The sequence below is a fragment of the Theropithecus gelada genome, chromosome 6 (assembly GCF_003255815.1).
Source record: "Theropithecus gelada isolate Dixy chromosome 6, Tgel_1.0, whole genome shotgun sequence".
NCBI classification, from domain to species: Eukaryota; Metazoa; Chordata; class Mammalia; order Primates; family Cercopithecidae; genus Theropithecus; species Theropithecus gelada.
Window position 1 is genome coordinate 127,581,184 of NC_037673.1, and position 12,334 is coordinate 127,593,517.

A 12,334-nucleotide genomic window follows, 5' to 3' on the forward strand; every position below is an offset into this window, starting at 1 on the left:
AAAAAAAAAAAAAAAAAAAAAAAAAAAAAAAAAAAAAAACAAGCTCCATTATTGGCTTTGAAAATGGAAAGAGTTGGGCCGGGCATGATGGCTCACGCCTGTAATCCCCGCACTTTCGGAGGCCAAGGCGGGCGGATCACGAGGTCAGGAGATTGAGACCATCCTGGCTAACACGGTGAAACCCCACCTTTACTAAAAATACAAAAAATTCGCCAGGCGTGGTGGCGTGCGCCTATGGTCCCAGGTACTCGGGGAAGCTGAGGCAGGAAAATGGCGTGAATCCGGGAGGCGGATCTTGCAGTGAGCCGAGATCGCGCCACTGCACTCCAGCCTGGGCAACAGTAGGAGACTCCTTCTCAAAAAGGAAAAAAAAAAAAAACAAGAAAAAAGGAAAAAGAAAAGAAAAAAGAAAATGGAAGGAGTCAAAAAACAGGTAGCATTTTGTAAGTCAGAAGTTCAAACTGAGTTTCACTGAGCTAAAATCAAGTGTTGGCAAGTGTGCATTCCTTCTGGATGCTCTAGGGAAGAAATCATTCCCTCACCTTTTCCAATTTCTAGAGGAGGCTTGCTTGGTTTGCGGCCCCTTCCTCCATCTTCCAAGCCAGCAGCAGAACATCTTCAAACTTCTCCCTAACTCTGCTTCCTTCTTTCACTTATAAGGATCCTTGTGATTACACTGAGTCCACCAGACAATCCAGGATAATCTTCCCATCTCAAAATACTTAATTTAATGATATCTTCAACGCCTCTTGTCGGCCGGGCGCGGTGGCTCAAGCCTGTAATCCCAGCACTTTGGGAGGCCGAGACGGGCGCATCACGAGGTCAGGAGATCGAGACCATCCTGGTTAACATGGTGAAACCCCGTCTCTACTAAAAAAACACAAAAAACTAGCCAGGCGATGTGGCGGGAGCCTGTAGTCCCAGCTACTCGGGAGGCTGAGGCAGGAGAATGGCGTAAACCCGGGAGGTGGAGCTTGCAGTGAGCCGAGACTGTGCCACTGCACTCCAGCCTGGGCGACAGAGCGAGACTCCATCTCAAAAAAAAAAAAAAAAAGCCTCTTGTCATATATAACATAGTCAGAGATTCCTGGAATCTGAACACAGATATCTTCTGGAGGCCATTATTCTGCCTACTACATAGCTCTGTGAACTTACATGATGAACATGCTGGAATTTCCTGTTCAGTTATGCAACTTATACTTTGAGATACAAACTTTAAAAAGAAAATGAAATTTCAGAACCAAATTTATTAAGCCAAGGGGGCAAAGTTAAGCCCTGAAAACTGAGTCATGTAATACGGCTGTTTTTCTTCTCTGGTGCATGACTATTGTTGCTTCCCGACCTTTGTGTTGAGATGTTATACATTAATCAGACTCCCTATTCTTCATTTCAAACCTAGACTACATAATATCGGAGCTGTAGACCCTTGTGATTGTTACTTTTTTTTTTTTACCATAGAATATTAAGCAACCACCTTAGAGTGTAATCAATAGTAGCCAATCAGATTGTAAATCTAGATGTTATCCATTGTTTGAAATGTTGTAATTCTGTTCGGTATCTCCATTTTGTCTTATATAAACGATCTTCACTTTTCTTTACACTGAAAGCACTCATCACCATTCTTTGGTGTCTACATATTCCCATATGACTGCCCTCACACTTTACAGTTGAATAAACCCTTTTAACTGGATCCTTGATTATTTTAGGGTGACAAGACAAACCAGGCCAAGTTCCCAGAACAACTAGAATAGTGAAGAGCCCACCTCATATGTGGAACAGTTAAAGGAGTCATGCAGATTGATTTAAGAAAGAGGAGCCACAGAACTGAACTGATTCTGTCATTATAGAACTGTTTTAAAATATCAGCAGATGAGGGACTTTGGTTAACTGAATGCAGGACACTAGCTAGCAAGAAATCATCACAATAAGTTATGAATTTTCAGGAAGCTGCACTATGAGTCTACACTGAAAATGGGGGAGAGGAGATGGGGCACCTTTTAAATCACTGTCAGCATTCAGAAAGCACAATGCAAGGTACAAGATCATCTAGTTTATTGTTTCCTAGATAAGACAATATCCAGTATACTTGGCTTAATCGCTTCATTATGTTAAATGTTCTGCAAATCGAATGCACCTTAATTTTGAAAAATCGATTATCTTGTTTTTCTCAGAATGACTTGCAATAATTCCTTAAAATAACATAGATCACAGAGAAGGAAAAAGGCTTTGGAAATCTATTGGTCCAGATCTTTCATTTTTAATAAGAAGTCAATTTTACTTAAAAGTTAACCTGAAAGGCTATAGGGGTAGGGAAGGAGAACAATTATGCAAGAGGAACAACAGGAAAAGGTTGTGGCGTGTTAGTACTGTGACTATATATAGAGTTTTTAAATTTTATTTTATTTTATTGAGACGGAGTCTCACTCTGTCGCCCAGGCTGGAGTGCAGTGGCCGGATCTCAGCTCACTGCAAGCTCCGCCTCCCGGGTTCACGCCATTCTCCTGCCTCAGCCTCCCGAGTAGCTGGGACTACAGGCGCCCGCCACCTCGCCCGGCTAGTTTTTTGTATTTTTTAGTAGAGACGGGGTTTCACCGTGTTAGCCAGGATGGTCTCGATCTCCTGACCTCGTGATCCACCCGTCTCGGCCTCCCAAAGTGCTGGGATTACAGGCTTAAGCCACCACGCCCGGCCGAGTTTTTTTCTTGATGCTTGCAAGGTCATAGGTTAAAACGCACTTAAATAAATACCTTATGATTGTTTCTGATTATGATGCTGCTGATTACCCATTTCTGACCTCTTTATCAGCAAAACCAAGGAATAAAGAGAGTTGAATAGGCAAAATATAAAGGGTAAGATTAGGCTTTACGGTCCGGCATAGCGGATTTGCATCCCAGATCTCCATTTACTAGCTGTGCGAACTTCAGCGAGTACTTTAACCTGACCTTCTGAGGAAATAAATGAGAGAATATACGCATAAAATTTTTAGGAGTCAGTTGTTAGGACTTGGCTTTTATTTCTGCACATTTCCAAAGAGATAGTCGCAACTGGGAAACGTTAAAATAAAGTTATTTTACAGACGATCCTATACCGTAAACAGGAGCTAACAAAACGCGGGTGCCGATGCCATCCACTAAATACAAACCCAGTCAGCCTAGCAGAGGATCCCTGCGCCGGAAGTAACTGTGCCCCTAACTAAAATGGCGTCCAGGTGATTTCCGTTCTCTTCTGGCCAGTAATTAGGCTCTGGGACTCCTCGCGATTTTACCAGTGCCCATCCGTTTAGCAAATGGCTTTGGGAAACGCCCGTTTAGCAAACGCCTTCTCCGTCCTTTGTAGGAGGGCGGGGCTAAAAGGGAGATGCTGTCTGGTGATTGGTTGTGGCGCGTTAGTAACGGGGCTACAGGGAGTTGGCCAGTTCAGTCTTTGATTGGTTGCTGAGAGGCGGGGCTAGTCTACTGCTCCGGAGGTAGCGGCCGCGGTGAGGAGAGCCATGGCCCAGGCAGCCAAGGTGACAGGGCCCGGGAAGGGGTGGGTACGGTGCCGTCGGGGAGGGTGTGTTCGCGGCCTTGAGAAAACTCTCTGGAGTCTCTGGAGGCTGGGGCTCCGGACCCTTTTCGGAGGATGTGGCTGTTACCCCAGAGAAGCCAGATGACCAACTCCGAGGGTTTGTGCAGGTGCGGAGGAGAGCGGGAGGCACCAGTGTGGTTCCTACTTCTTGGTACTAACTTGGTACGCAGTGTTTATCCATGATACAAATCCGCGACTTGAGTTCTGCCCTCTTTTCATCTTCAGACCGAGTGTTTGTCTGAGGGACCGATTTCACATCCCTGGGAAGTATAGGAGACGGCAGAGGCTGACCTGAGCAACAGCAGTTCAATGAGGTGAAAAGTTTATTCGGATAAACAGAAGGTGCACAAAAGTCTAGCAGCCAAGGAAACCGAACCCCAACAAAATTACTTGTCAAAAGTAACATAGCAAGACAGAGCAGGGCCTGGTGAGACCTGAGCTCACTGAATGAGCTTGGGATGTGGTGGCTGTGCTCCGATCATCTCTCTGAGTACCTACCTGGTCTCAGATTCATTTCTCACACCCAAGCATGATGCACGTTCCTGCCCAGCGCACAATTCTCATTGGCAGCCATCCTTTAACGTTTAACATCAGCATGGCCAATTGGGATCTGTAGTTGTCACTGCCTGAAACATAAACATGGGGAAATGGCCTGTTATAATATGGTGAAGTTAAGCAGTTTAGGGAACCACCAAGCAGCCCTCGTGTACTTTTGTACATAATGTCACAGGACCAATAGAAACAGAATTGCTCAGGGTTATTCATTCAAAAATTTCTTTGAATATCCATAATAGCTATTATTATAGCCAACAACCAGCAGGCTATATTATCTAAGCATAGTGGATGCAGCAATAAGCTGAACATCCTTGCCTTCATAAAGAAATCTAGCAGGTGGGGAGACCTTAAACAGTTATTTAATTACAGTTGCAATAAATGCTGTGATCTGAAACTACAGTGTTTTGTGAGCATATAACTAGGATTTCACATAAGGTCTCTCAAGGGGCTGGGTGCAGTGGCTTACACCTGTAATCCCAGCACTTTGGAAGGCCGAGGCGGGAGGATCACATGAGGTCAAGAATTTGAGACCAGCCTCGGCAACATGGTGAAACCCCATCTCTACCAAAGATACAAAAATTAGCTGGGCATAGTGGCAGGTGCCTGTAATCCCGCTACTTGGGAGGCTGAGGCACAAGAATTTCTTGAACCTGGGAGGTGGAGGTTGCAGTGAGCCGAGACTGCACCACTACACTCTAGCCTGGGTGACAGAGCAAGACTTCACCTCAAAAAATAAGTAAATAATCTCTCAAGGAAGTTCAGACCTGACGTTTGATTAGAAATTAGCTAGAGTAGAGAAAAAAGCATTCCAGAAAGGGCAACTAGCACATGAAAAATCCTTGAAGTGGGGATTTCGTTGGAAAACTTGGATACAAATGAAATTAAGTAGGATTCATTCCAAAAACACTTTTGGTAGAGCCTACAATGTATAGAAGGCACTTATGCTACATGTGGGAAGATACAAAGGTGACCAATCCAACAAGGGTGACAATAAGACCCTATGTCCAAAAAAAAAAAAAGAAGAAAGTGAAACCTAGCACAGAAATTATAACCCTTAAAATTAATCCATTATTCAAGAAAATTGAGGCGAAAAGGCTGTTACTTGTCCAAGCTTACATTAAGTGACAATCTCAGATTCAAACTGATCTGACTATAAAGAATCCACTTTTCATCTACACTGCCTAAATCTGTCCAATCAGTATAGGTAAATAAGGAAGAGAATACAGTCTGTGACCTGGCTTTCTGCATTTTAATAAAAGTTTATCTGCTGCAAGGTAATGTTAACTCCAATAGTGCTATGGCAATAATGATAACATTTTCTTACATTAGTCCTCTTAAAATAGGGATGCTAATTTGTTGTACTAATGGTGTACTTTAAATAGCATATAAAACCATTAGGTTTACTTACTTCTCATTTTTTAAATCCCATGCAACATATCTTCTCTGCTCTTGCAATATTACAGTCCCTGGGATTCTATGATGCTTGCAAAGTCCGTATTTTTACCAACAATCTCTTCAAGGCAATCCAGGCTTTTACTATCAAGCACTCAGAATTATTCCAGCCTCTACACATTACTCAATCCAAAGCCACTTCCAGATTTTTAGATACAGGCATACCCAGGTGATGCTGCGGATTTGGTTCAAGGCCACAGCAACAAAGTGTATATTGAAGTAAAGCGAATAACCCATGTTTTTTGGTCCCAGTGCATATAAAAGTTATGTTTATACTATAATGTAGTCTATTAAGTGTGCAGTAGCATTATGTCTTTAGAAAGTACATATGTTGGCTGGGAAAGGTGGCTCATGCCTGTATCCCAGCCCTTTAGGAGGCCCAGGCGGGTGGATCACGAGGTCAGGTGTTTGAGACCAATCTGGCCAACACAGTGAAACCCTGTCTCTACTAAAAATACAAAAATTAGCTAGGCGAGGTGGCAGGCGCCTGTAGTCCCAGCTGCTTGAGAGACTGAGGCAGGAGAATGGCGTAAACCCAGGAGGCAGAGCTTGCAGTGAGCCAAGATCCGGCCACTGCACTCCAGCCTGGGCGACAGAGCGAGACTCCATCTCAAAAAATAAAAAAATAAAAAAATAAGGAAGTACATACCTTAAATAAATAATACTTTTTTTGCTACAAAATGCTAACAATTATTTGAGCTTTCAGAAAGTAATCTTTTTGCTGATGAAAGATCTTGTGTCGATGTTGATGACTGCTAATTGATCAGATTGGTGGTTGCTGAAAGTTAAGATGACTGTGACAGTTTCTTAAAATAAGACTACAGTAAAACTGACCACATTGATTGACTCTCTCACACACAAAAGATTTATCTGTAGCATGCAATGCTGTTTGATAGCATTTTACCCACAGTAGGGCGTCTTCCAAAATTGGATTCAGTCCTCTCAATCCCGGCCACTACTTTATCAACTGAGTTTATGTAATATTCTAAATCCTTTGTTGTTATTTCAACAATGTTTACAGCATCTTCACCAGGAGTGAAGTGATGTGAGTGATGATCTTCATAAACTCAAGAATCCACTTTCTTTGCTCATCCATAAGAAGCAGCTCCTCATGCATTTAAGTTTTATCGAGATTGCAGCAATTCAGTCACATCTTAAGGCTCCACTCCTTATCCTAGTTTCACTTGCACTTTCCACATATCTGCAGTTAATTCCTCCACTGAAGTCTTGAACCCCTCAAAGTCATCCATGAGTGTTCAGATAAGTTTCTTCCAAATGCCTGTTATTGTTGCTATGTTGACCTCCTCTCTTGAATTCTCTGAATGGCATCTAGAATGCTGAATCCTTCCCAGGAGGTTTTCAATTTACTTTGCCTAAATTCATCAGAGGAATCACTATCTATGGCAGCTATAGCCTTATGAGTCTTTTAAATAAGACTTAGAAGTCTGGCTCACGCCTCTAATCCCAACACTATCGGAGGCTGAGGTGGGCAGATTGCTTGAGTTCAGGAGTTCAAGACAAGCCTGGGCAACATGGCAAACCCGTCTCTACAAAAAGTAAAAAAATTAGCTCAACATGGTGGCATGCGCCTGTGTGCCCAGCAACTTTGGAGGCTGAGGTGGGAGGATCGCTTGAGCCCAGGAGATCGAGGCTTCAGTAAGCCATGATCGTACCACTGCACTCCAGCCTGGGTGACAGAACAAGGCCCTGTCTCAAAAAAAAGGACTTGAAAGCCAAAATTACTACTTGACCTTGATGTGTGGGGCTGCAAAATGGATGTTGTATTGGCAGTCATGAAAACAATATTAATTTCCTTTTACATCTCCATCAGAGCTCTTGGGTGATGACGTGTGTTGTCAGTGAGCAGTAATATTTTGAAAGGAATCTCTTTTTTTTTTTTTTTTTTTTTTTTTCTGAGCAGATCTCAACAGTGGGCTTAAAATATCAGTGAACCATGCTTTAAACAGATGTGCTTTGTTGATTTGTAGAGCACAGGTAGAGTAGATTTAACATAATTCTTAAGGGTCCTAGGATTTTTGGAATGACAAATTATCATTGACTTCAACTCAAAGTCACCAGCTGCATTAACTCTTTTTTTTTTTTTTGTGACGGAGTTTTGCTATTGTTGCCCAGGCTGGAGTGCAATAGTGCAATCTCGGCTCACCGCAACCTCCGCCTACCGGGTTCAAGCGATTCTCCTGCCTCAGCCTCCCGAGTAGCTGGAATTGCAGGCATATGCCACCATGCCCGGCTAATTTTGTATTTTTAGAAGAGATGGGGTTTCTCCATGTTGGTCAGGCTGGTCTCAAACTCCCGACCTCAGGTGATCTGCCTGCCTCGACCTCCCAAAGTGTTGGGATTATAGGCATGAGCCACTGCGCCCGGCCTTTTTTGGGTGTTTCTTTGTTTGTTTGTTTTGTTTTGTTTTGTTTCAGACAGGGTCTCACTCTGTCACCCAGCCTGGAGTGCAGTGGCGTCATCTTGGCTCGCCACAACCTCTGCCTCCCAAGCTCAAGAGATCCTCCCACCTCAGCCTCCTGAGTAGCTGGGACTACAAGCACCCTCCACAACACCTGGCTAATTTTTTTTATTTTTTGTAGAGACAGGGTTTGGCCATGTTGCCCAGGCTGTTTTTTTGTTTTGTTTTTGTTTTTTTTTTTTGAGACAGTCTCACTCTGTTACCCAGACTGGAGTGCAGTGGCATGATCTCGGCTCACTGCAACCTCCACCTCCCAGGTTCAAGCAAGTCTCCTGCCTCAACCTCCCGAGTAGCTGGGATTACAGGTACCCACCACCACGCCCAGCTAATTTTTTATATTTTTTAGTAGAGACAGGGTTTCACCATGTTGGCCAGGCTGGTCTTGAACTCCTGAGCTCAAGTGATCCACCCCCATCAACTTCCCAAAGGGCTGAGATTACAGGGGTGAGCCACTGTATCCAGCCTGCATTAGCTTATTAAGAGCTAATTAAGCTCTTATTAATAAGGATATTTCACATTTTACTTCCCCGTTCATGAGTTAATAGACATTTAGGTTATTTCTGTTTTTTCACTATTATGAATAATACTACCATGAACATTAGCATACATGTTTTTGTGTGAACATATGTTTTCATTTGTCTTGAGTATATACCTAGTAGTAGAATTTCTGAGTCATGACTGTAGGTTTAACTTTTTTTAGCATCTGCCAAGCTGTTTCCCAAAGCAGCTGTACCATTTTAAATGCCAAACAGCAAAGTATAAGAGTTCCTATTTTTCCATGTCCTTGTCAACTCTTTTTATTGACTGTCTTTTTTACAGTAGCCATTCTACTGGGATGAAACGGTATCTCATTAAGGTTTAGGTTTTTATTTCCGGATGGCACATGACATTGAACATTTTTCCATGGCTTATTGGCCATTTATGGTTTTTTTGGGGGGGAGGAAATATCTATTCAAATCCTTTGACTGTTTTTATTTTTCTTAATTTTATTTTAGATTCAGAGAGTACATATGCAGGTTTATTACGTGGGTAAATTACATAATGGTGAGGTGTGGGCTTCTAGTGAACCCATCACCCAAATAATGAGTATTGTACCCAGTAGGTAATTTTTCCACACTCAACCCCTTCCTATCCTCCTCCCTTTTGGAGTCTCCACTGTCTATTATTTCCATCGTTCTATCCATGTGTACCCATTGTTTAGCACCTACTTATAAGTGAGAATATGCAGTATTTGATTTTCTGTTTCTGAGTTATTTCATTTAGGATAATGGTCTCCAGCAGCTGCTGCAAAGAACATGATTTCATTCTTTTTTAGTATTCCATGGTGTATATATACCACATTTTCTCATTTGTGTCCTATAAAGCAAACAGCTGCCCTCAAAGTTCTATTAGCACCTAGTACTTTAACATCTTTGATGTTATTATTACTATAAAAATTACCCACAGCTGAGCCCTTTAAGTACCTTATATGATCACATTTTTTCCCAATTCTTCATCTTTAAATTAATAACTGCCTTTTTCAAATGATTACTTTTAAAAAATCCTTTAATAGATATCCTAGATATCTATTCCCAAATTCTAGGCAAAACCAGTCTACCAGTTTCATTTTTCCTAGCTATACCTTTTCTGGAGCAATTCAGTCTTTTGCTATAGTCCTGCCTAGTTGCTTTCTAGTCTGGCTGCACAAATGTTGACTAGCATTTGTCCTTCCCCATGGTCTTTTATTCTCCCATGTTAGACCACCTGTCTCCCGGGTTCCCATGTCTTTTCCTTTTGTGGTTCATTTCTTTATTTTGGTGGAGCATATTCTTCTGTAGCCTTCCAATAAAGTGTGTATGACAATAAGAGACTTTGCATTTCTGAAAATATGTATTTGCCCTTGTCTTTGAGTGATAGTGTATCTATGGTGTTCTAAAGCAGACATTTTTTCAAAACCTGAATATGTTATTCCATTGTCTTCTTACAGTAGTGCTATTTAGAAATCAGGTACCATTCTGATTTTTTCCATCCTTTACATGTGAACTGTTTTTTCTCTGAGATTTTTCTCATCAGCATCACACTGAACTTACATCATGCTGTGCTGTGTTATGAGTTTTATGTTGAGCATTTGATGGAACCCTTTCTATCTTGTAATTAATGTGCCTTACTTGGTGAAATTTTTTTTCTTCCGTTTTACCCAAATATTAAGTGAAAATTTTAAAATTTCTTCCCTTGCTTTTCTCTCTTCTCTCTTGTTGGCCCTTCTGCCAATCTAGCTGTTGGGCCTTCTCCCTTAATTTTCTTATCTTCCCTCTCCTCAATTTCTGTTTCTGAACTTTTATTCTACATCTGGGCAGTTTTTCACAACTTAACCCTTACTTTCACCTGTTTGATATCCAAGAGTTTTTGGGAGTTTTTGGAATGTTCCTTTTTAAATTTACTGTAGTTTTTCATTGATGTTATTCCATCTCTGCAATAACATGTTTCTGAGGAAGTCTTTTATGACTGCTTCGTTTTTGTTTTATTTTTAAGTTTTTTTGCTCTGTTTCTTACTTCTGTTTTCATGTCTGCCTTTGATGTAATAGGTTTTCTAATATATGTAAAACACTTAAAATAGTGTCTAGCACACAGTATGCTTAGTAAATGTCAGATGTTATTTGTAGAACAGACTGGAGGACAGGAGGGTGTGGTGGCAAAGTGACAAACCTTTATAAGTAGTCTAAGAGATGGGGAGTGCCTGAATGTAAGTGGTTTTGTTGATAGAGGATATAAGAAAGATTACAGAGACATTCCTAAAGTTTCCACAACAAGAGTAAGGTAGAATAAAAGGATGGCCTACAGATTTCTGGCTTCAGAAACTTGGTGGCCTCCAATAAGTAAAATAGAGAAGAGTAGAGGAAGAGAAATACTGAGAGAACAATATTGAGTACCTTTTTGGACTTGAGAGTGTGAAGTGACCTCAGCCTATCACTAAAGCCTCTTCACAATCTGTCTTTTACCAAAATGCCAGGCTCTTTTCTTTTCTTTTTTTTTTTTCAATATAGACTCAGAATATTCGTAAGTCTCAACATTTCACTTGTCTTTTATGAAACAGCAATTAGAAGGGCCAGGCACAGTGGCTCACAGCTGTAATCCCAGCACTTTGGGAGGCCGAGGCGGGCAGACCACCAGGTCAGGAGTTCGAAACCAGCCCAGCCAACATGTGAAGCCCCATGTCTACTAAAGATACAAAAAATTAGCTGGGCGTGGTGGCACGCGCCTGTAATCTCAGCTACTTGGGAGGCTGAGGCAGGAGAATCGCTTGAACCTGGGAGGCGGAGGTTGCAGTGAGCCGAGATCATGCCATTGCCCTCTAGCCTTGGTGACAAGGTGAGACTCCATCTCAAAAAACAAAAGATAAAGAATAGCAATTAAATTTGTCTAAATTATCTAAAACATCTTCCTTCTGTGGCCTCTTTTAAGATGCAATAAATTCTTACTTTTGTATATGTGTGTGTATGATATTAAGAGCAGATTAAAACTTCAAGAGGTTAAGAAAAATGAGAACAGATACATACCAGACTGGTAAAGTAGCAGACTGGTTTTTAGCATGAGGATTACTAACTTTTTAACCGTCCTTATATTGTTTTATTTATTTCAAATAACTTTGTATTATTTTTGTAAATAAGGCTAAAAATGTTTTTAATGTAGAGATAAATAATCAAAGGAAAGTTATTTTGGCAAGTCCTGGTTTTCACCAACTATTTTTGAAAATAATCTTTGAAACAAACAGAAAAGGAATACTGTTTAATCCTTGTAATATAATTTATGTAAAATGTGAAGTGTTTTCCTTTTGAGGTCTGAATTCTGATTTTCTTTTGCTTTTTCTTTTCTTTTCTTTTTTTTTTTTTTTTTGAGACAGGGTCTTGCTCTGTCACCCCGGCTGGAGTGTAGTAGTGCAGTCAGAGCTCATTGTAGCTTCAACTTCCTGCACTCAAGCAATCCTCCCACCTCAGGCGCCCAAGTAACTAGGACCACAGACCACCATGGCCTGATTAATTTTTAAAAAATATTTTGGCCGGGTGTGGTGGCTCACGCCTATAATCCTAGCACTTTGGAGGCCGAGGCGGGTGGATCACTTGAGGTCAGGAGTTGGAGACCAGCCTGGACAACATGGTGAAACCTTGTCTCTACTAAAAATACAAAAATTAGCCGGGCTTGGTGGCAGGTGCCTGTAATCCCAGCTACTCGGGAGGCTGAGGCAGGAGAATCGCTTGAAACCAGGAGGCCGTGGTTGCGGTGAACCAAAATCATGCAAGATCA

General features: G+C 41.6%; 1 protein-coding gene across 2 annotated transcripts in view; it reads left to right on the forward strand.

The window, feature by feature from the left end:
• Positions 1-12,334, forward strand: part of LYRM7 (LYR motif containing 7) — a 35,053-nt gene that overhangs the window by 3,858 nt on the left and 18,861 nt on the right. The window contains exon 2 of one of the 2 annotated variants that reach the window (XM_025387455.1): positions 3,442-3,508. In XM_025387455.1, the coding sequence (XP_025243240.1) occupies positions 3,491-3,508 (18 nt within the window). In that variant the 5' untranslated portion in view covers positions 3,442-3,490. Of the gene's footprint in view, positions 1-3,247; positions 3,509-12,334 lie in introns of those variants that run through there. The other variant, XM_025387456.1, reaches the window with a different exon arrangement.